The following is a 25,873-nucleotide window of genomic DNA, read 5'->3' as shown; positions in this document are numbered from 1 at the left end:
AGGACAGGTTTGGGAACCACTGCTCTAAACCGCTTATCCTCTGTAGAGTCGCAGGTATCAGGGGCGATTCTAGGATTTTCATTTTAGGGGTGCTCAGCCCCCCTGAGGTACCGAATGTGAGGTATTTAGGGGGGTTCGGGGGCATGCTCCCCCGAGAAAATTTTGATTTCTCTGACTTACATGTGCATTTTAAGATGTTTTGAAGGCCAAAAAAATTGGATAACAACAGCTTTAAAACCATGTGCGGGCAGCTGTTTATTTTTCACACCTCATCAGCATCACACTCTTTTTCTCTTTGTTTTTCTCTTGCTCTGTCTCTTCCCCTCCTAAAGCTGAGATTTGACTGATATAGGCTTTTCATTTTTATCTGTCAGTGAAGAAAGTAAACATAGGGTCAACTGATAGGTTGATTCATGAATCATTTTCTCAGACAAAGCTACCAGGAAAGCTAGGTAACTAAGTTGATTAAATTCATTCACAATACAATGTACATTATTGATCTAGGCCTAATACATGGCCTTAGACAGGGCTTTATAATCAAAGAGGTCATAAATTTGAGGTTGTTATGGGGTTAAACATTTTTATTTCTCTGATATGTGCATTTCAAGACGTTTGAAGTCCAAAAAAGGATAAGAAATAGATTTAAAACCTGCTCTCTCCTCATCTCCATCACTCTGTCTTTTCTCTCAGTCTCCTGATCTTGCCCTGTCTCTTCCCCTCCTAAAGCTGAACTTTTTTAATTTACTGAAGGCTACAAATTGTATTATATTAATTCTCAACATGCACACGTGCATTATTAATCCTGTGCCTATGAAAACGGCTTTGTTAATGTTTCTTGTCCCCTCACAATGACATAATTACACGTTATAGGCCTATTTTCAGCTCAAAATGGCGAAATTAGACAAAAGTTTATTAGTTTTCTAATTATTTTTGTCATTCGTTTAACATTTATGACCTAAAAAACTGTCAAATATAAAATGTTTAGTTTAGCTACTTACATCTTCTTAACTCGCACTTGACCGTAAACTGAAGCGTCAGTCGTGCAGCTCGTGCTGCTAAAATTCGCGCTCAGCAGCTTCTGTGAACATGAAGCCCGCCTACTTTGATTTGATTGGTCATCTCAAATATTCTGATATTGACGAGAAGTGAAAGACCGATAGAGATAGCTCAGATAGTCAGGGGGCCAATTCTGAAAAGGGCTTCCGTTAAGACTTTTGCGGACATGTTTTGGTACAAGCTGTCACCCTATTTTTTTAGTTAGAAGACACCCATAGGTGAGATATTAGGGTGGTTGTCAAGCTGAATTTTTTTTTGTGTGACTTGTACAAGCAATTTCAGGCCAATTTTTTGGTTTCCTGCTCAACACGACATGCCAACAGTAAATGTTGAATATCTCCACAACCACAAGGACCATATTCATAAAAATGGTATCAAATAAAAGCCAACACTCATGGGATGTCTGCTGAAGTGTCAGAATGAACATTTATTGTACAGTGTAAGAGACAACAGAACTAGAACATGAAAAAAACTATCTCCGCCTAAAGAGAACCAGTTTTCAAAGTGAATATCAGCTTGGAAACATAACCTAATATCCCAAAACCTCTATCAATCAGTACCCATATCTATGGGAATGAGTCAAGCCAAGTTTAAAGCTTGTAGGGAGAGACAGTGCAATGCTGCACAAGTTATAATACTTTAATGTCAAGGCGGAAATTTAGAACTGTAGATGATGGTCTATGGTGCTATTTGACTTAATTAGTGTACCAGGTTGTAACACAAATTATATTACATTCACATATCACTATAGTTATTAATTCCATCCTAACAAAACTGCTCTCTCACTTCTTTAGGGTTAGGGGTTAGTAACTAGTTAGTAGTAATAACTATGTAATAGTCGTATGGCAAAGGTATGTTTTTCCCCATCAAAGCAGTGGCTCTCAGGTTGTCAGTCTCATCCCTTTGAGACTGAATGGATTGAATAAGCAAGGTCAAGCTAAGCGCAATGCAAATAATGGTGTGTGTCGATTATATTGCAAAAATATTGCACAATATTATACTACAATAATCTCCAGAAAGAGCACAAAGACACCACTTCCTGAAAAATCACTTCAATCAAAGGGCTTTATCTTGGCTGTATTTTCCATATTTGTCTTGACAAATGAAACATTGTTCCCAATCAATATCTCTTCCTATTTGTTTTTCTTTGGACGCTAGGCTTACAGCTTCCTCTGGATCCATGTTATCTCATCTGAAGGCAAATACATTTTTCACTACACTAGTCTGATTGGTTTCTGAGTGGATCACTACAATGTCCTCTGACATAAGCTGAGGGCTTTGCTATCTAACAAACGTATTAACGCTTTTAGCTATAGCAGACTGTAAAATAGGCTGCTGTGCAGCAAATAAATTAAAAACAATATTTCCATTACACATCTGCACAAAACTTAATTTACCTATTAGTAAGTAAGCTAGTAATTATGAAAGTAAATTAGCCTAGCTATACACTCACCTAAAGGATTATTAGGAACACCTGTTCAATTTCTTATTAATGCAATTATCTAATCAACCAATCACATGGCAGTTGCTTCAATGCATTTAGGGGTGTGGTCCTGGTCAAGACAATCTCCTGAACTCCAAACTGAATGTCAGAATGGGAAAGAAAGGTGATTTAAGCAATTTTGAGCGTGGCATGGTTGTTGGTGCCAGACGGGCCGGTCTGAGTATTTCACAATCTGCTCAGTTACTGGGATTTTCCCGCACAACCATTTCTAGGGTTTACAAAGAATGGTGCGAAAAGGGAAAAACATCCAGTATGCGGCAGTCCTCTGGGCGAAAATGCCTTGTTGATGCTAGAGGTCAGAGGAGGATGGGCCGACTGATTCAAGCTGATAGAAGAGCAACTTTGACTGAAATAACCACTCGTTACAACCGAAGTATGCAGCAAAGCATTTGTGAAGCCACAACACGCACAACCTTGAGGTGGATGGGCTACAACAGCAGAAGACCCCACCGGGTACCACTCATCTCCACTACAAATATGAAAAAGAGGCTACAATTTGCACGAGCTCACCAAAATTGGACAGTTGAAGACTGGAAAAATGTTGCCTGGTCTGATGAGTCTCGATTTCTGTTGAGACATTCAGATGGTAGAGTCAGAATTTGGCGTAAACAGAATGAGAACATGGATCCATCATGCCACTGTACAGGGAGGTGGTGGTGGTGTAATGGTGTGGGGGATGTTTTCTTGGCACACTTTAGGCCCCTTAGTGCCAATTGGGCATCGTTTAAATGCCATGGCCTACCTGAGCATTGTTTCTGACCATGTCCATCCCTTTATGACCACCATGTACCCATCCTCTGATGGCTACTTCCAGCAGGATAATGCACCATGTCACAAAGCTCAAATCATTTCAAATTGGTTTCTTGAACAATAAGTTCACTGTACTAAAATGGCCCCCACAGTCACCAGATCTCAACCCAATAGAGCATCTTTGGGATGTGGTGGAACGGGAGCTTCGTGCCCTGGATGTGCATCCCACAAATCTCCATCAACTGCAAGATGCTATCCTATCAATATGGGCCAACATTTCTAAAGAATAAGGGTGTCACGATTTCGATTTTAAATCGAAATCGATCGAAATTAATGCTCAATCTCGATTTCGAATCAAAAAATGGAATCGTCGATGCTGCCACGCCCCCATGTCACGGCAGCTCGGCTTGCCTGTAATAGGTAAAACTCCTTTTCTCGAGAATATTGAAGCCTTTATTTTAAAACGCATTGCTGCTGCACAGCGAGAGCATCATATCTCGTCTGATCGAGCTGATTGTCTGTGCTGCGGCAATTGCACGAACCTATGGCGAGTTAGCAGTGGCGTACGGTCCAATGGGAGCGCATGGCGCCCTGCCAACCTCGAGCGCGCCAATTTGGACATGGCTGGAGAGTATAAATCACAAAAAACTCGCCAAAGGATTTTAGGTTTAAATCGACTGAAGCGAAGTACCTGATATGAGCGAAATAGCACGGCAAGGCAAAGCAGTACTCGTTCCCTTATCTCTAAGGGAACCGAGGTTACGCAAGTAACCAAGTAGCCTACGTTCCCTTACGAGAACGTTCTCTCGTACTGCGTTGCAAACGCTGTGGGAACCCAATTTAAAACGCCGTGCTATTCGCCTGTGACTGCTCTGAGGAGTCCAGGGAGCCCCGGGACTATAATAGCCAGGTAATAGGTTATATTGTTTAAGTTTCCAAGTGACTGAAGATATAAGTTATTGTTACATTATGTTGTTAATAAACGTTTTAAATTTGACAATGTAGTGTGTGGTATTGCGAACAAAGGTCAGATATTATTATATTGCATAAAAGTCTTAAAATGGCATAGCTTGTGCTTTCAATTTATTTTTTTTAAATCGAGAATCGAATCGAACCGTGACTTTAGAATCGAAAATGTAATCGAATCGAGGATTTGGAGAATCGTGACACCCTTACTAAAGAATGCTTTCAGCACCTTGTTGAATCAATGCCACGTAGAATTAAGGCAGTTCTGAAGGCGAAAGGGGGTCAAACACAGTATTAGTATGGTGTTCCTAATAATCCTTTAGGTGAGTGTATGTCTGGTAAGTATATAGCTAGTTGGAAAACAGTTTAGCTTACCTGTTTCTGGCAACATTTGATGGTAGAATGGTAGAATCTTGAGGTAAATGTTTGTGTTGACAAATAGATCAAGTTAATCTGTTGTGTGATTGTGTGATTCACTCCTTTATAAAGTTTTGTTCAGACTGTACTGTTGACACCTGCTGTGATCATCTTCTCTGGATCTGCTGCCTCAATCTACTGCCAAATCACAGCTCGGCTGACACAACAGTGCCCCTTGTGGTGTGATACTCTTGGGGTATTTATTGATTATTATTTTTTAATGATCATGCTTGCACATAAGTTGGATTATATTGCACATTTGCCCAAAATTACAATAGGTAACATGGAAGAAAATGGAAGCACTTTGGGGAAAAAAATCCGCTTTTACCACTTTTAAGAATATAGTGTTAAAATGGACAAAAAAACATTTTCTAAACTGACAACCTGGCTAGAACACATGTTGAGGGGATAAATATTAATACTGGATAGGTTGTATACTTGTACCAAAAAGTGTCCGACAAAGTTTTAATATCAGTTTTGGCCCCCTGACTAAGATGAACAAACACACACACACACACGCGCGCCTCTGTTTCTGACCTGCGCTCTGCTTGGCGCTGCTACGGACTGAAGATGAAGAACATTATTTAACCTTGTCAAAGACAAAAAAAAAAAAAAAAAAAAAAAAAAAAATTTTTTAGAATAACAACATTTCTTACTCCAAGTTTTAGGGGTGCTGAGCTCCTTTTTAGGGGTGCTGAAGCACCCCTAAAAAGGGGCTAGCCTCGCCCATGGCAGGTATCCTTAACCAACAATAAGCAACACATTTGTTACAGTATTTATTAATCATCGTTAAGGTTAGTTAATAAAAATACAACTGTTTATTGTTAGTTCATGTTAGCTCAGGTCCATTAAATAGTATTAGCAGATACAACTTTCTGACTAAATCATTTATTAATATATGCTTGAAATTCACATTAACTAAAATTAATACATTTGTTTGTATTTTTCATTTCTAGTTAATTTTAACTATTAACAAATATTTACAAATCGAACCTTTTTGTAAAGTGTTATCCATGCACCTGATATCAAGACAGAAAACAGAACACTAAATCGGAAAGCTTTATTTCAAATAAAACATTTATTAAAAATAATTAAATCATTACTGAAAAAAAAAAATGGTTTCTGATTTAATTCCCTTAGGTTGTCTTTACAAATTTCAACCTCAAGGTGGGAGTCAAACAAGACTTTAGTTTAGAGTTTGTAGGATGATAAATCACATTTGGTGTCATGATGCAATGTTTGTGAATCGCGTTTGATTTCAGATAGTACTTTGTTCAATGACTTTTAAACTGGAAACATGAGTTCAACGGCTCAGATAAACTTGTTCATTGTTTATTAGCCTACTTGTTTGCACTTAAAAATAAATAAAAAAATTAAAAAAATCAAAATATGGAACTTTAGATCATTTAACATAACACGTGACATGTGACCCCACCCTTACCTGCAGTCTGTCACTTTAATTATTTTTTAGTCAAGTAAAAAATAAAAATAAAAATCAGTGCAGCTTTAATATTGACCAAACCATGTTCATTCTACTATGTATAGCCAAATTGCTATGCCTGCATCTTTCTCGAGAGTTCAGGAGTAGTTTTCAGCCCATTCACGTGCATCATTCTGAACACAACCGTTTCTTCTCTCACCGACCTACTTCTGTTTAATTGGATAAGCACTCAGTCTCTACCGAGAGAGAGAGAGAGAGAGAGAGAGAGAGAGAGTGAGAGAGTGAGTCCGGCTGGACCCACACTATGCAAACCGTTATCCACCTGCAAAAAAAAAAGCGTTCATGGAATCTGCACATTCCTCGCTGACGTCACGGCGGATCGAAGAATGGAACAGTCGCCGCGCGCAACACGCTGTCGAGCGGTTATGATGTTATGAAGTGCACTTTGGAATATTTCCGCGCGACACGGAATGTCCCACGGAAGCGCAAGTGAACAACAGGTGGATTCCGAGGCCAATCCAGCCCTGGAAGTAGCCATACTTCTGTGTCTCTCCGCCCCTATGAGTAACCATAGCGAAGACACAGTAAAATCCAGCGTACCGGAAAGAAGCTGAATAACGCGCTCGCGATGTGGATCATTTCAGCGTTGACGTGACACTGCGTTAATCGTTAAGATTGACTACTGACACAGTTCATTCGGAATTATGTCACTTTACATATGATATCGTATTTTAATAGACAGAGGCTGTGTATTTCTGTCCTAAGGGAGTGTTTGTAGACTTTTGGAGTTATAATGCCTGTCAGTAACGGATCGGTGATGGATTTGCCGTCGGAATACGTGAAAATAAAGGCGCATTACGGCGGGTGAGTGTTGTAAACTTTCGCAGGTTAATGGTTTAAAGTCGGCCTGCTGTTCAGTGGCGTCAAAGGTCGGAATATGTCCGGTTTTTGGCAGATTAATGTAAACAACTTCCCTCCCACACCTGGAAAACTTTGACACATTGAATGTTTCTTGAACTTAAGATTCATTTGATTGACTTTTAAAAGATTGATATTTAGTTATTTTGGAGACGTTTTACATATAAAGAAATTAACAATATATTTTGAAAAATATCATTAAAAGTATGAAGACTTTTTTAGTTTACTTGAAGCATATTGCCATCTTATGGGTGCCACCATATTGACATCACATGACCACGAGCCATGCCATGCAATTGACCAAAGTTGGTATGTTTTTGACCAGCTAAAAGTAAACAGTAACTTACTGAGTGCATTTTTCAGTATGAAATATTGTTGTGTGGCTCTTATTGCCACTTGTTGCTCAGAACACCTCTACTGTATGCTGTTGCATACCTACATCTTTTATTAGGATTTTGACTAGCATCCTATTATAAAAGACAAGTTTCAGTGTTGACAATTCAATCACCTTCAGACATTTTTGATTCTGCTGATTGCTTGAGAGATCTTTTGAAGTCAGATCAGTGTTATTCCACCAGCTTAGCTTGAACTGAAGTAATATTAGTGACATGACTTTAATTGGCTGCATTGGTTCTGACCCCTGCTGTGTCTTCTGTCATTAAACAATAGAGAATTATTTACTGTTTCCAACTTGTAATTATCCTTCTCAGGCTTTACAATCTAGACTTATATTTTGATTAAATGCTTTTGGCTAAAAGTGCCATGATGTAGGCCAGGGGTCACCAAACTTTTTTCTCTGGGGGCCACATTATCGTTCCTGACTGTGATGGGGGGCCGGGGCCGGGTCAGCTATATAACATAGAATTGTATGACCCAGACCAAAATGACCACCAGCAGGCCTCATTGTGTAGTAGAGATTACTAGCCTGGCACAGCCATCCCCACTACTATGTACCCACTACTATATCCACACTACTATATCAACACTTGATTCCTGGCACATATTTGCTTATCTTTTCTAGTGGTTTGCAAAAGTTGTAATCGAGTCTTCACACTTTGTTTTATTTAAAGTTATTCTTCACAAATAATCGTTGGTCCACTGTTCTTTGAAAACTCTGCACTCTCTATTAGGGGTAGAACGGTAGGCTACACAGAAGTCACGGTTCGGTTCATACCTCGGTTCAGACATCACGGTTGGGTACAATGAAGGGAAAAGCAAAACAAAAATGCAGAAGGCTTGTGCATGTCTCAGGCTGGACCACCAAAAGAAAAATAAATGCCTTAAGGCCCGTTCACATCAAGGACGATAACTATAAAGATAACGATAAAGATATAATTCTAAAAATCGTTCTCCATATTAAAGAATAACAGAGTTCACACCACAACTATAACGATAAAGATATGAGGAACGATATCGTTGGGATCACTTTCAGAACGATTTTTTTCCAGCTGTCGAACGATAAAACACTGACAGCCAATCAGAATCCATTCTAATTTAAAGGTCTCGCGCATTTAAAATGGATCTGGATCATCCGGGCGCGCGCGTGCTTAGAATAAAAAGACTGTTATCGGTCGATGGTGTGGACACATATATAGTTATCTTTATCGATATCTTTATAGTTATCGTGCTTGGTGTGAACGGACCTTTAAGCCTTGTATTTTTTTTTTAAAATAAGTTTTATTAATAAAGTAAAGGCATAGAACCAGTTTATTTGTAGTGCACTGACAATAGTTTTATATAATAAGTTCATTAATTCAATTTATAAAAATACCTTGATATGTTTGGTAATTGTACCTGAATTAATTGAAAATTAATCTGCTACATTTCAGATTAATATATTTGTTTTCCTTAAAAATGTAATTTACAGTAACTTAAACACTTTGCAGTTTGAATGATGTCCTGCATAAACTAAATGACGGAGTATGTTTTTATGTTTCCACTGTTCGATCGCGGCCGCGCTACACACACACACACACACACACACACACACACACACACACACACACACACACACACACACAAATATATGTAAACACTTTACGACTTTTCGATCGCGCCCCCACACCTCTCTCTCAACATATTACAGCATTGCAATCTTTACACCGCAGCCTGCTTCAGAGCTTCAGAGCTAAAGCGGAGCTACAGATTAGGTGTCCCTAAGAACCCGCGTATCTAACAGTAGTTCCGCATTACATTAATTAAATTGCACGCAAGTTTTATTTTTTTTTATACCGTGTATTCTCCGTGTAAATGTATGCACCAAACTGTGACGCCCGTACCATGACGTACCGTCCATGACGACTTTTGGGGATTGCCTCATAGGGCCGGTTCAAGTAGTGGGGGGCAGAGGGGCTGGGGGGCCAGTCAAAGGGGGGTGGCGGGCCTGAGTCGGCCCGCGGGCCTTAGTTTGGTGACCCCTGATGTAGGCGGTCAGGAGAGAGTGAGATAACACAAACCCGCACTGTCTACATACATCATTGTGAATCATTGTTATTAATCACATCATCACTCAGCAGCTTCAGTGCACAGAGGGTGATATCACCCGGGTTTTGGTCAACAATGTGAATGATTTAGATTCGCTTTCGAAATCTCAATGTGTAATCGTACAGCATTCTTAAACAAGGCCTTGACTATGTCTCTTGAATATGGCGTCATTTGATTTTAAGGAATTAAATAAGGATTAAAAGGGATTTAGGCGAATAAAGAAAAATAAATTCTTGAAGTACTTGTTGTAGTTATGAAGGAATCAATTAAAACAATTTGCAAATAATAATTTATTTTAAAATACGCCCACATTCACTCATATTCGTGTCTAATATCTCGAAAAACGCAAACGTCACTTCCAGTTATGAATTACATGAATCATGTAGGCTAAATGATTGCATATTTTTAATTCAAAATGGCAATTCAAAAGTTTGCGTCACTGGATATTAGGCCTGTCGGTCGTTGACCATTTCTGTCATAAAAAAGTTGTCAAATATTAAATGTTTTGCTACTTACATCTTACCACGCACTCTTTTACCATTAAATCGAAAGTGTCACATTGGAATTCGCACTCATCTTCTGTGAACAGTAATGCCTGCCTTCTTTGATTTGATTGGCCATCTCAATCATTTTGGCATTGACGAGCGTTGAGGCAGACCAGCCTAAAAATTGAATCCATCAATGTCTATGGTGGTTGTTCTTAATGGTTTGCACTAAAATGAAAATTAATTTATGAAAAATCTTTTGGGTGAACTATACCTTTAAAGGGGTCATATGATTCTATTTTCAAAGATTATTATTTTGTGTATTGGGTGTAATAGAATATGTCAACAAACCTTCTTAAATGTTAAAAAAATACATATTTTTTTCTCCTCTATGCCCAGTCTTTCTAAAATGCACTGATTTCTACAAAGCCCCTCCTTCCGAAAAGCGCTGTGTGCTCTGATTGGCCAGCTGACCCAGTGCGTTGTGATTGGCCAAAGACCTCGAACATTTGTCGGAAATGTAAATCCCCTTACCGTAATCGCGAGCTTCAGCTTCCAAAGCAATTATTAAGACAGTTAATAATGTCGTACTCGTCAATTTGACCATATCAGTTCGATCCAGAGTCTGATTCTGAAAATACAGATGGCCAAGACATTATGCAAATATTTCCACATAGTGACGTGAGGGAGAATTCGATCGAGGCGTTTCAGCTAGGTCTGGTTCTGCATTCTTTTAGATAGAATAAATCTTTTTGTGGGAGACTTTGAGTTTGTAACTTTGCAGATCTTATACAACAGCTACATAACACACTAAAGCAAAAGAAAACATGAAAACACATCATATGACCCCTTTAACACTTATCTTTGTTACAACTGGTAGTAATATTCATTTTCACACCTTGAATTAGAGAAGGTAACACTCCAAAATAGTTACTTTTGTATAAATAGAGTTTTGAAAAATGTAAGAGATTAGATAGAAAGAGAAGTTCAATCTTTCATTCATTCATTTTATTAATTCATTCATGTTGTAAGTTCATGCTGTTTTATGGGGTAAACATTTTTTGATTGTATTTTTGTCTTCTGTTTCAAATGTAATATTTAACTTCACTTATTTACTTAGTCAAATAATGAGGAACATGGATTCTTCACTTTTTTATATTAATATTCATCCCTGGGGTGGTTGTTTTGCATTCCATATAGCAAAGCATGAGATAATGCACCATACATCATTGTTGAACTGCATGCTTTACATATTTATGCAACATTATGTCCAGCTAGCTTAGTGGGTGGAGAAAGACCTTTGAATCAAGAGCACAATTACCTGTTGGCGTGCTAGTGAACTTGGTATAGGAAGTGAAGAGTGAATATAGTTCCTCACTGTCTGTGGAAGTGTAAAATATCTCTTACATGAGTGTGTAAAAGAGCTCTCCAAATTTGGGTCAGCCTTTTTAGTGCATTTTGAAAGCCTTGGTGATTCCCACTTCTAAAAATATTTTGAAGGAAGTTAGCACCAGGCGGGACAGAAATTTTGGTGACTGGCTGACAACCTGAGCCAGGCAGTTGCCTAGCAACAAGTTATAAGCCTCAATAATGACACTTTTTCACAGACCTCTCGGTTTCAGTCCAAAACATTTCATTGTTGAGCAATCAAGAGAGAGATTACACGGTTTTAAATAGCACATCTCTACGGGGAAATTGCCTGTGAGTCACCTGAAGTGTCACGTTTTAGCTTTGTACATTTTAATAGACAGAAGTTGTTTGTCATGTTGGTAAAAAGTGTACGCTGTTTTGCCATACATAAAATGTCACTATTACTTGACAGATACTGATATTCCATTATGCCTTGAGTCTCAGCGACAGCCCTATAGGCTATACAAACAGCTAAAATTTGCCAGGGGAAGGGCCTGATCTTTTTTTTTTTTTTTTAGCCAATCAGAAATGCTTTCTGCTTGTCAATCATTTTGCAGGTTTGGGTTTAATGATATGTTTAAGGGTGGGGTTTGTGGTTGAAGTGTTGGGGGCTGGTCTCAATGGCTAAATCTAGCAGAAGTTGGCAAAAAAAATTTGTCGATGCTAAAGCACTTGATGTTATCCCACATAAACTAACGGACTGTATTTTTCATTGGATTAGACTTCAGGTTTTTAGAAAGAAAAAAATAAAATTACACTACCGTTTTTAGTGTTAATTTTGTTAAAGGTGCATTAAGCAACTTTTCATGTTAAAAATACCCGTTTTTCTAACCCATACATGCTTAAACAATTGCCTGATGGGCTGAATGAGCCCTTCTATGATCTCTGCGATTGCCTCTATAATCCTGTACAGTAAAATAAATAAGAGGGATTCGGGACGGAATCGACTGGGCGTGACGTCATGCGCGTTCACGCTCACCTGGCTATGTCTGGCAGGTTTGTGTATTCGCCGCCATTATCCGCATCAGCGAAGACAACTCAAGCGACTTTGGCAAAAGTAGAAGATGGATTCAAAGAGACCGGCTTCTAGTTCATCCCAAACCCCAACGCAAACTCCACGTAACCGCGTGCACAACTCTGGTTGCAGTTTCGCGTGCCGCCAGAAGGGGGCATAGTTCTGCAAAAAGTCAGAGACTTGCGCAATGCACCTTTAATGAAACCTATGGTGAATAATCGTCAACAAGCTTTTTTTCTCATGACTAAAGGCTGAAATATACACTTTATACTTTATATAGCCTACTAAACATATTTTAAAATACTAGCGCCCCCTTTGTCTAGTCCCAGACTAAAATGCATGTTTGATGTTTTAACTGAAAGCAGCTTGCACTTAGCCTGGTTCTACCAGACTCTCGTACATTTCATTTGTACAGAGAGTCTGGACTCTCTCCATTGACAAGCGTTAACTTCCTTGTAGGCGGGTACTCTGTTGAAGTTTAAAACTATTGGATCTGCCCAGAGTCACTCTGGATCTGCCATAACCAAACTAGCGCACGACCTCAACGTCATCGTTCTCAGCCACTCCCTCTGTTCGCTGATTGGGCCGCCAAGAATTTGGCCGGAGAAAACTAAAGAATACACCACAATCCCAGACGTAGTACTGAAGGGAAATAAAATTGAGCGGAAGTACGCAGGAGGGCGGAGCCAGGCAAGCTTGCACTGACATATCTTAAACTATTTCACTGCCATCTCAAAATGCACACCAGAAATGTTTTTTCTAAGGCACGTTTATAAAATCTACAATGCCTTAATTAAACTAAGGCCTAGTCCTGGCTTAATCTAAACCATGTTTGTGAAACCGCGTCATACACTTGATAACTTTGTAAATAGTTACAGAGGAAAAACTGGAATAAATGTCTCAAATGACGACAGTCGTTGTGATAATCATTTAGAACAAAATAATTATGATTATCAATTTAACCATTATGCAGGAAGTTTTCATTGACTAAAACTATGAAATGCCCAGACATTTAGTCAACTAAAACTTTACTAAACAAAAACAGGAAAAGGTTGACTAAATATAATAAAAATGAATAAGTACAATTGACACAGGACTAAGACTAAATAAAAAAATAGCTGCCAAAATTAACACTACTACCATTCAAATTTTGCGATTGCAAGATGTTTTTAATGTTTATGAAAGAAGCCACTTATGCTCACCAAGGATGCATGTATTTATATAAGTAAAAAAAAGTTTTCTATATTTTAATTTTTTTGAAATGTAATTTATTCCTGTGATGTCAAAGCTGAATTTTACTCCAGTGTCACATGATCTATCAGAAATCATTCTAATATGCTGATTTGCTGCTCAAGAAACTATTTTATTACGTTATGGATTTTGCTAAATTATAATGGTTATTTTACATAACCATAAACAAAAGTTCATCTCTTGGCAATACACTGAATTAACATTAACCTGTTAACCTTTGACCAATGACAAAAAAGGAGTGTGTAAACACACTTGAGTTTAACTTCACTCAACCACTGGCAGCCGAGCCAGCAGAGAGTTTAACTTGGCAGGTATTTCTCATTTCCATTTCCAGTGCTGGACTTTAGTCCAGGACTCATGAGGTTCAGAGAGATTTGATTTGCTTCAGCAACCACACAGACAGAACTGTAGATAATGCGCACCACCACCCATAAATCACTACCATATGGTTAAACCACAAGTGAAAATTTTTCGTCCATTATAATGTAATCAAAATTCTCATGTTACCAATGACTTTTTTTTGTTAAATTAAAAAAAGCAATTATGTGAGATGTTTGAATGCACCTCAGAAATGTAGTCTGAATTTGAGAACAAAACTTTCAGAATCAGTGAATGGGCCTTAAATTCCACTTAAAGTTTTAGTGCTAAGTTTAGAACACAGTGACATCATAACGCGGACTTAGCATCCTTAAACCTTTTCCCATCAATCAAATCTACTCTGTGGGAATTTGAGTTTATATCCAGTACTGAACCTGATGACACTATTCTCCATAGAGAGCTTCATCTCTTGTGTGGGTTTCCTCATTGGCTAGTTGCACCATTTCTGGTCGGATTTATAGTTTGGAAACTCAAGGAGCAGGGTGTGTTCTTGATGATTCAGCTGGTGCATATGAGGTACAGCTGTTACCCAAAACGGCACTCAGCTGGACAGCTCATCCAAGGGTTTGAGGATTGTTTCTTTACAACAAAAAAGAGGCAGGCCACACATGTAGGCTATTGTAGTTCTTTACCATGGAGCCAAAGATTTATTTCTAAAAGTGTGTTTCAGAATTCACCACAGTTCTGGATCCTCTGTTTAGTTTGGACATTTCAAACACACATAGGCCTAATATTCTAGAACTTTGTACTAGCACAGTCTGGATGACTGACTGTGATAATATATGTTACTTTACATTTTCTGCATGATATAAAATTACTTTAGCTTGCTTCTTTTTGTCAAAGAAGATTTTAGAATTAAGTAAGAATTTAAAATTATATTATATAGAAATATATTTAAGTATGCTACTGTTTAAAAGTTTGGGTTTTATTAAAGAATTCTCATCAAGGCTGCATTTATTAAATCAAAAATACAGTATACAGTGAAATATTATTACGATTTAAAATATATTTTGTCCTATTCCTGTGATGTCAAAGCTGAATTTTCAACATCCTTACGCCAGTCTTCAGTGTCACATGATCCTTCAGAAATCATTCTAATATGCTGATGTACTGCTCAGGAAACATTTTTTCTTATTATTAATGTTGAAAACACTTTAATATTTTGTAAAAACTGTGATGCATTTTTTCCAGGATTCTTTGATGAATAGAAAAGCATTTATTGGATATAGAAGACTTTTGTAACACCATAAATGTCTTTACTGCTACTTTTGATCAATTTAAGGCATCCAAATAAAAGTATTAGCTAACATACTTATATAACCTTTTCATTTTAACGGTAGTGTATGTCTAAGACATTTAGGGGTTATAATCACTGGGTTTGAATTATTTCCATGTTCATATACCACATTCATATTGATATTTAAGTTAGACAGATACATCCTATAGTGTGTCTTGACACTTTTAACATTTTGGATGGTGTTTTGAATTTTGGATGGGTCGACTTGTCATCCAATAAGCAACTTTGCGACCGTCGTCCAATCCTATCCAAAACACCATGATAGTGCCATACTTTTTGTTAGTGTTTTTTCTTGTTAAATTATCAGATCATTTTCACTAAAGTCAATCTGTAGTGCACTAATTCACACTATCCAATTATGAATCATAAAAAGAGGTTTAGCTGCTGACTAATAAGCTACTGTTTAAAAAATCTGTTTTTTTTTTGTTTTGTTTTTTATAAAAATCCCCGATTAAAAATAGCACTGCTAATTTTTCAAGAGAGGTGTGTCTGCTGTCTTGATGAATCTGCTGAATCTCAGTGTTTTCCTTAGAGGAGTTTATTTCTTGACGTTGTGATAGCTGCTAGTCACACCTTTGTCAAATGTGTTTGAGTTTATGTTATGCTGTGCCAGAGCAAATTGCCAAATGCATGTGTGATCATCATTCACAAATCAAGAGTTCAGATTGAATCAGAAACTCCTTATTTATCACCTCTGTTCTTCTTCTATTCAGTGCAAATAACATTATTGCCACTCTTATGACTCTCTTAAGACTCTATTTCAGAACCACCATTCTCTGTTTTAATATGGAGTGAGAAATTAACACCTCTGAAATGACTTTATTTAACTGTTGGCATCCTCAGGGATGGTTAGCACTTATTAGTGTTAATCAGAAATGTTTCACATGGCTCGCTCTGGAATTGAATTTCCCTGCCAGCCTCTTCAGTTGCGTCAGTGCCGAGCGAAGCGTCGTTCAAACGGCAGGTGCTCGAGGGACTCCTAACGTTTATCAGTTGATCAGGCCTTAGAGAGTCGTGCAGTAGGAGATCCTTTCACCCCAAGCTTCAGTGCGGGCCAGTCGCACAGGGGCTGAGCATGGTTGGGGACGGATGGAGGCATAAGGGCAGAGTGGCAGATGATAGACTCATGATGAAGGTTTCCCCGCTGAGGGGCAAGCTGCTATAGAGCTCATCTCAGCAGAAACACACACACACACACACACACACACACACACACACACACACACACACACACACACACACACACACACTGTATAGCTGAGTTGTCATACATCGCATTTTCCATCCACAAAGGAACTGTGGGAGGTCTGTAGACGGATTTGCAAAACTTATACATTTCTTTAAAAAAGAAATATTGTAAATGTCTAAATTCAATATTTCTAAATGAAGGTAATTTTAAGTATATATATATATATATTTTAAGTATATATATATATATATATATATATATATATATATATATATATATATATATATATATATATATATATAAAGACAAATATAAAGTAAAAATTAATGTTGCAATTTAACCAAGCTCTTTGTATGATTAGATAAAGAAATGTATAATAATTGATGATAAATTATAATTTATATTATTTATCATGAATCTTTTCTTGTTGTCACATTAATATTTTAGCAAGTAAGCATTTAAAATAATAATATTAATTATAATAATAAACAATATTGTATAAATGGTTTTTATATTCAACATTTCTAAATGTTTTTAAAGGTCAAAAGAAACATTGTAATTTTAACCAAGCTATTTATATGATTAGACTAATAAAAATGATTTAAAAATAATTTATGATGAATGATCATTTACATAATTTATGATAAAATATGTTTGTTGTCACATTTAGCATTTACTAAGGATTACGAATAATAATAAAAAAATATAATTGAAGTATGCAATATTTAAAATATAGATATTTAGGGGTTGTATTATAATTACACGCACTTGTTTGCACTTGTGTACCTTGTTTAAACAACCATCTCTATCTGAAGTGATTCCGAGCTCTGTTTTCTTGTACTTGGCTCTCCGGCAGCTCTTTCCCTATGTGGTGTGAAAGTGGGACAGGGACCAGACTAGGCAGCTGTGTACTAGAGGTTCGTAAGAAAAGTCTCTTGTATCCAAACAGATGTGGCTTGTTTGGCTGTGGATGCACAGTGTCAGTCCAGTTTTGCAAATTAAAGCTACAGAGAACATTTAGAGCTCCTCTGAATAAGAGATGCAGGATTCTGTGGTGTGATTCTGGGACTAACCTGTTGACTTTCTTATTACTGTACTTGTGCATGGCTGTAGTTCAAGTCTTTTGGGGATGCTAATTAAAGTACTGCCGCTAAAAATATAGAAACAAAAAACGAATACAAATAATAATCTAAAACTTGTTGACTTCACTATTTGACCAGTCATTTGCTGGACAGGTTGTTGACTATTTAGCCATCGTGACCCATTCCTAGCATAATGTTATACAACAGCTAGTGTTTAAATGCAGAAGTCCAACTTTAGGTTCCGTCTTTTATAGTGTGAAATAACTTGTCTTGTATCATTTACCTTTAACCAAGTAAAGCCTATTATTAAACAAGAGAATTTTACTGTTCTCAGATGCCTTGTTTTTTTTTTTTTTTTTTTTTTTGTAGGGACATGCTGATCTCTGATTTGGATTTGACCATGACATACACAGAGGTGTGTGAGGAGGTGAGAAAGATGTGTGGTGTCCGCAGAGAGGCGCCGATAACACTCAAGTGGATCGACGATGAAGGTATGACCTTTCAACTTTGGCCTAAGACTAAATTATTATTAATTAGACAAAAATATATATTTTAGTTTCTTTTTTTGTTTTAAATACCGCACCAATGAATCGTTCATAATAAGACCAGGAACATGCATTAAGAAAGAAAATGGGATCAATATTGATGTGCTTATAATTATATATAATATATAATAATAATTATATACTTATATAATAATAAGTATTTAAGTCGCTTTGGTTATAAACATTAGCTAAATCAGGCATTTTCAAATGTTTTGATGTCAGGGAAAAAAAAAAAAAAAAGGAATTATATTTATATTTAATAAATAGAAAATTTTACATTTTTACAGTTTTTCTCTGAATCTGGATGTCCTCAGCCCAGTCTTGTTATTGTTAACTAAAACTATAAAATTAGTTTTTAAATTAAAATAAATTAGAAATAAAATATAAATATTAGATGAAAAAAAAAAATTACATAAAGCATATAAATGTTGCCTTGGCAATTAACTGAAATAAAATAAGTTTAAGAGGTACTAAAATTGAAAAAAAAATTTTTTTTTATAAATAATAATAATGATAAAAAAAAAAAAAAAAAAAAAAAAAAAAATATATATATATATATATATATATATATATATATATATATATATATATATATATATATATATATATATATTTTACTAAAACTTAAGATTAAATGAAAACTAAAAATATAAAATAGAAGCTATTTCAAAATATTAGTGAATAATATAGTAAATAAATACTAAAACAACACTTCCCTAGACCCTGAGTTGAAAATCCCTGGGCTAAATGTCAACTATAAATATTGCCCCATGATATTTTAGACTGTTTGCATTGTCATTTCTTGTTTTTAAGGGGACCCTTGTACCATCTCATCCCAGATGGAGCTGGAGGAAGCATTCCGGATCTACAACCGGAACCGGTGCTCAGGACTCCTGTTGCATGGTACTCATTGATTCACTCAAAACACAAAATGAATGTATTTTCCCCTTGTTTTTTCAATTTTCAATTACTCCAGTAGTAGAATTACTCTTTCTGTATTCGTCTATTTATAAAACACTTAATGCAGATTCAAATCACACAGCGGAAATCCGCCAAACCACTCAAAATATCATGTGTACACAGTACAGCTAAAGCACTCAATAAATATTTATTTATTTGCACATTTCACATTTGATGACCCCACATCTATAAAACCACTGGACTGAGTCACACTCATTTCTCTCTGTCTTTCTTTCTCTGTCTAGTATTCCCAAGCATTCCTGAAAAACCTGGTATGCCGTGCCCAGGAGAGGACAGTAAGTCAAAAGTCATTCTGCCACTTTCAGGCTTTTTCATGTGATCTTCAGTGCTGATCATGTTTAAAGAGGTCATTCTGGATCAAAAGATCCATTGAAAATATCTCACTTATAAGAATAATGCATCCGTGAATCGGAAATTGCTACTACTGTCAGAAACAGGCCACGAAGCAAAGTCTGATGTCAAGATGCTCAGTGAACTTAAAGTGTTTGCTTTATTCATAACACAAAGCTAAATGGCTTCAGAAAACACAAAATATAGCACATGGACTACTTCTATGGTGCTTTTTATGTCATATTAGTGCTTGATTATATGGAAAAGAGTACATTTTCAAACTTTTTCCTATCGATTAAAAAATATAGATTTGTCAAATATACAGTTATACAACTTACTACTACTAAGATTGTGTATTGAATATAAATAAATAGGTTAAAATGGTAAAATAAGATGAACTTAACAAATTGCAATTTAGTAGTCAAATGTACAGAGATATATATGCAAGAATACAAAAATGCAGAGAAAAGTTTTACACATTGGAATGACTTGAGGTCGAGTACATTTTTATTTCAAGGAGAATTTTTATTTCTAGGTGAACTATTCTTGAAAAAGGGTGATAGATTTAGTTTTATTGTCTTTAAGGTAAGATTTTATGGTGGAAAAATGTCCTCTCTCAGTGGGGTCGTATACCACATTGGTAACTGCACAGTAATCCTGTGTTAATGTGCACATTTACTGCCCTGAAGGCCAGACGGGGCTGAACTGCTGACTCAGTGCCTCGTACAGAGAATGGCTGCCCCTTTCTGAAAGCATTATGAATTCACGATCATTTTTGCCTATGGCTCAGGCGTGAAAGATGCGGTCTGTGCTGTTTGTGTGTGTGAGAGAGAATTGTGTGCTGCCCTGTCATAGAGGTAGTGCTAATTCTATTGATGGTTCCCTGGTGCATCTTGTATGTGCCTACGAGGAATGCTCCTAATATGCTTTGTATACTTGTGTGTGTGTGTGTGTGTGTGTGTGTGTGTGTTTTGGAGCCTCTTTTGCTTTGCATTGCATACAGATGAAAGTACCTTGCGTTTCTGTTCTTTGTCTGAATGATGTCTTCAGTTCACTGTGGATGTGGTCTTGCTTTGTACATGAGAGGTGTTTGTCTGACCCCCTCTGATTGCCGTTCTGTCGGTACATAATGATTTGTGACAGGCTGTTAACTTCTGTCTGCGTTCATTTCTGTTCTGGCCCAGTTTTCTTTCTCCTTGTCAGCAATTTGTGCTGTATTTGTGTCAGGTGTTTTCTCAGAGGAGATGAGAGAGGCAGTTAAATAAAATAAATACATATGCTGCATGTTTTCCAGTGAAGCACGGTTTTCAGTGTCTTGGAACGGTTCGGTTCGAAGTAAATGCTTCTACTCATGGACCCATCTCTGTATCTAAGTTTGGGTCACTTATGTATTTTGGGAATGTATACAACCATCTTTCGAAACATGCTTATACAACATTATTCCAAACGTGCTTATAAACCGGCCATTGTCAACAAAACAGAAAATTGGGCTTGCCACCATGGTAAAATCTTAATAAATTAACATAATTTTACAGTTTTCTATTATTATTATTATTATTATTATTATTATTATTTGTTTTTTTTATACAATTTTATGATAGTAATATTTATTGAATAATAATAATTATCATTATTAAATAAAATATATTTCAATAATATTTCACTGTAAAATAAATTGAGTATTTAATAATAATAAATAGTAATTATTAAATACAATATAATAACTTTGATATCACAAAATAATTGGTCTGCAAACATGTAGCCTTTTATTTTATCATGTATATAATGTAGTAACAGATCAAAATTCCAAAAAAAGCTAAATTTTTTGTTGTATTTCTGTAGTTATTATTTTCTGAAACAATAAAAAAAATGCATAAACTTAAAGGGGTGGTTGATTATGATTTCACTTTTTTTAACTTTAGTTAGTGTGTAATGTTGCTGTTTGAGCATACACAACATCTGTAAAGTTACAACACTCAAAGTTCAAAGCAAAGGAAGATATTTGCTTTTAAAGAAATCGTTTTTTAAGGACTACAACAAACGGCTGGTAGGGAGTACACGACATTCCTCCCGGGTTAGTGACATCACTAACCCTAAAATGTATATAAACCCCGCCCCCTGAACACGATTTATAGATTATCAAGGCAGAATATGCTAATCAATGACTAGAAGATAACTACACATAAGCTACATAAATTCATCAACTAACCCTTTAGAAACGTCCTGTTGCATTCAACATGTTGTCACTTCTTCTCGAGTCTCTCCATTATTGTCTGAATCCGGTTTGAACATAAAAGGCTAAAGGTTTTTGAAATTTCCAGTGCATGTCTGTGTGAATGCAAGCTGTTGAAACTCCGCCCACTGTGCCGGAAGCAGCAGCTCATTTGCGTTTAAAGGAACAGACACAAAACGGTGTGTTTTTGCTCACCCTCAAAAATTGACAATTTTAACATGCTATATAAAAATATCTTGGGGTATTTTGAGCTAAAACTTCACATACACACTCTGGGGACATCAAAGACTTATTTTACATCTTGTGAAAAGGGCATTATACCACCCCTTTAATGGTTTTTACTCTGGTGCGAATATATAAATAGTATGCTTATGTATAAAATACAAATGTTTTCGAATTGGGTGTTTGTTGATCGTATTTAACCAGACACTGTGTGGACATCAAATGGAACATGAATTTATTAGACTAAAAAAACCCTGAAAGGACTTTGCTCCCTCATTTCAGAAGTCCAGTCCACACTCATGTGTGATGCAGCGGTGCTGAACACAGGAATCAAAGTGACTGTGTGATTTGACAGTGTAAAGACCTCAGGTTCAGCTGCTTACTGTTGTGTGGAATTGGTCTGGGCTTATTACTGTGAAAGGTTAGTTATTCACGTCGTGCATGAAAGCTCAGTTACTTTGAGTGGCTCTGGTACAGTGTTGTAGGGACAAAGAATTATAACCTTTATTCAGGAATAATCTGCTTCACTGATCATGGCTGCTTTTTTCCCACAGAATCCTGTTAAAGCCTTTTTGTGGGATTGTGGGATTGTGACTAGTAGAGCTGCACGAATAATTGTTAAAATATCGCAATCTTGTTTCAAACACGCGATCTTGTTCTTAAATGACATTGATTCGTCTCTGTCTATTAAACCTTTGACAAGTATGATTACAGCAAACATTCAAATCTGCGTTGCCACTGATCCCGAGAAGCCAGTTGTCATGTAGGCTATAGGTATGAAACAGCTTCACAAACAGTCTTTCAAACACACAATATCATTATTTTTGCATAACACTAATTCAAATTATCACAGATGTACTGGGATAAAACTAAAAGTTTAGTTCGGATATAAACACTTTTATCTATAGTAGTGAGAAATCGAGTAAATCACCTTTTGAAAGTAACTTGACACTTCTAGTAAAGATTGTATTTACATTGTTGGTTACACTGGTTGGTGGCGACAAGTTACTGTTAAAAAAATGATTTGTCATTGAATCATTCATTCAAGAGATTCATTCAAAAATGCTGATACATCCAGTAATGAGACAGGCGAAGTCTTTATGAGTGAGTCATTGAATCATTCATTCAAACCATTTAAAAAATATATTTATTCAAATTAATTATATATAATATATATTATATATATATATTATATATATATATATATATATATATATATATATATATATATATATATATATATATATATATATATATATATATATATAATATATATATATATATTTTTTTTTTAACAGACTGCAGCAATTTACATTTTGTCTGAATCTTTTGTAAATTCATGTTATTTTGTTTAGTTGTCTCAAAATCGTCTGATCTCTGATCTTGACAATCCTGATCTGTTTTAAACCAAGAAATTGTGATTCTCAATTTATCCAGAATCGTGACTAGACATTTCATTTTCATAAAAGAACCATAAAAGTAGTCAATATGATTTATTCTAAGTCTTTTAAAAACCATAATAATTATGTGCATGGAACAGAATGAAATTTAGGGAGGGGTAGTTCATCCAAATGTAATGAGTAATAGGGACATAATTGTAATTTTTGGGTGAATTAGTTCTTTAAAGCAGCAATAATAGCACTCTGCAATAGTGCTTCCTTGTTTGATGATGGCTCTTGACACTCAGAGTCACTGATAGGAAGACATATAGTGTCTTCATAAGCTCAGTCTCTCCCGTTTTTACAAGACTCGGTCTCCGCTGAGGTGTGTAGGAGGTGTCTGTCAGTTTAATCACTGATCTCAAAGTCTTCAGGGTTTTCGCTGCTGTCTCGAGTCCTTTGATTCTATCAGTGGTTGCAAACACTTACGGTTTGTTTAACATCAAAAACTAGATTATTTCAGAAAGTTTGTCACACTGCACATTGACTGACTATTCTACAAATCACTGCACATTTTCTCCCCACATTTTTTCCTCCATTTTAAATGCAAATGCTCTCTTATAATTGGCTATCCTCAGTTCATTAGGGCGATGGAAATTACTGAATAGATCATATTTTCATGATATTTTGATATCATTTTTCCAAAGAAAGTGTTAGTGGTTGAACTGCTAGAGTGTTGCTAAGTGAAATGTTCTGGGTGATCGCCAGGTTATGTCTAAGTGGCTGCTATGGTATTCTGTATGGTTGCTAGGGCGTGGCTAGGTGGTTGGTATGGTGTTTTGGATAGTTGCTAGGTGGTTGCTTACAGGCCTAAGTGAAGAGAGCCCTCCTCCAAGTCTCTATGTAATATGATGTTGCTCAGATTCCTTTTTCACTGTTAATCTGTGAAGTATTTTCATCTATTTTAACCGTCACACAACCGACTTAAAAAAGTGCTTGCATGGCTTTCTTTAACAATCCATATTATTTGAGGTGTCTGTTTCACAAACAGGTGAAATGGCGAAATGTAATACTTTGAGTTGGGGTTTGTTCAAATTACCACTAATTAGCAAACAGTCCCTGCCATTATCAGATACTTCATCCCCCGTTCTCCTCTTCCACTCCTCCTCATTCACCGCACACTAAGCTCTTTCACATCCACCCTGATGCTCCATTCCAGTCACCCTCCCGCTCCACGCCGCGTTTTCCACAATGCCCCTCAGCTGTTTGCCACCGGCTCTCTGGGGACTCAGCTACACCCTGACGAAAGGATGAGAGAGAGAGAGGGAGAGAGAAAGGGGTGAGAGAGTGAAATAATAGAGAGAAGAGGCAAAGAGTGCAGAGCAGAGCCAGGCACCGTAGCAAAAATATCCGTCTGTGTTGCAGGAACTCCCTCCTTTTGTCTTTGCCGCCCATCTCAATTAAGGCTTCCAGCAGAGCCGCCCGCTCTTGATAGAAACATCCCTTCATCCATCCGTCCGTCCATCGAGGACGCAGCCTATACAAGGACAGCCAGCTGTAACGACTGCATGCAGGGAGCGACAGAACGGCAGGGAGGGGGAGAAATAATTAAATAAGTCACAAGGAAGAGGAGAGATTGAGCGAACAGAGGAGACCGCGAGGGAGGAGGGGATGTAGCCGGTGCGTCGTTGGAGGCTGCCAGGGGAAATGTGCTGAAACGAGCAGAAAACAGGAAGATACTGGTGAGCACCGCACTGTTGAGATCTCTTCCATTTGTCCACTCCATCATTTTGCCGCTGTCTTTGTGTACGGATGTGATTGACATTGAGCTAGCGTGACCGAATCCGCTGTGTGTCCAGTCCTTGTGCAAGCATGTGTGTTTTATGCATTCTCTTTATTTTCATCTCACCTGCAGTGATCTGATGGCCCGTCTTACTTGCCATACTTGGGTTTAAACCCCTTTGGCTAGTGCGGCATCGTTGTGTGCGGGTGTATGTGTGTGTGACTACCTACCTGGCATGCTTTAGTCAGAGTTCCAGTGAGCAACTAGCATCCTTTCATTTAGCTTTCATACACAAAGGAAGACACATACTCCCTACTTCGGTCTCTCTCTTGGTGCTGGAGACCCAATGCATCCTAAGAATGCTGACGGTATGTGAACGGTATTGTATCATCTTGCTTCGGGTTATTGTGTGCTTATTTTCTTTTCAGATGTGTCACGAGAAAGGCTGTGGGGTTTGTGTTTGTGGCCACTAATGAAAGGGATTTGCAGTTTTGACTGTTGACTCAAAACAGGGGTATTTATGTCATTATGAGTGGCTTCATCCTGCCCCTCGCTCTCCAAACAGGGTGGTTAAAATAGACGCTCATGCATTATTTAAGTCTGACTGACATAATTAGCGAGATGTCAGTTATCCACCACCTCTTGGCCACGATGCACCCAAACACGAGGCTCTGCATCCTTCCCATGACCAAAGTCACATTCGCATTAGTTTGTTTTTGACGCTCTTGGGAAAATAACAAAGGGGAATTGTGCTCTG

General features: G+C 37.0%; 1 protein-coding gene across 2 annotated transcripts in view; it reads left to right on the top strand.

Moving 5' to 3' along the window:
• The first annotated feature begins 6,499 nt into the window (after positions 1–6,499).
• Positions 6,500–25,873, top strand: part of prkcz (protein kinase C, zeta) — a 111,051-nt gene continuing 91,677 nt past the window's right edge. The window contains exons 1-4 of one of the 2 annotated variants that reach the window (XM_081348879.1): positions 6,500–6,998; positions 18,013–18,134; positions 19,002–19,091; positions 19,394–19,444. In XM_081348879.1, the coding sequence (XP_081205005.1) occupies positions 6,928–6,998; positions 18,013–18,134; positions 19,002–19,091; positions 19,394–19,444 (334 nt within the window). In that variant the 5' untranslated portion in view covers positions 6,500–6,927. Of the gene's footprint in view, positions 6,999–18,012; positions 18,135–19,001; positions 19,092–19,393; positions 19,445–24,634; positions 25,076–25,873 lie in introns of those variants that run through there. The other variant, XM_081348881.1, reaches the window with a different exon arrangement.

This window comes from Scardinius erythrophthalmus, assembly GCF_964197995.2.
Source record: "Scardinius erythrophthalmus genome assembly, chromosome: 20".
NCBI lineage: Eukaryota > Metazoa > Chordata > Actinopteri > Cypriniformes > Leuciscidae > Scardinius > Scardinius erythrophthalmus.
The sequence above is the reverse complement of the archived record's forward strand: the minus strand, read 5'-3'. Positions and strand labels throughout refer to the sequence as shown.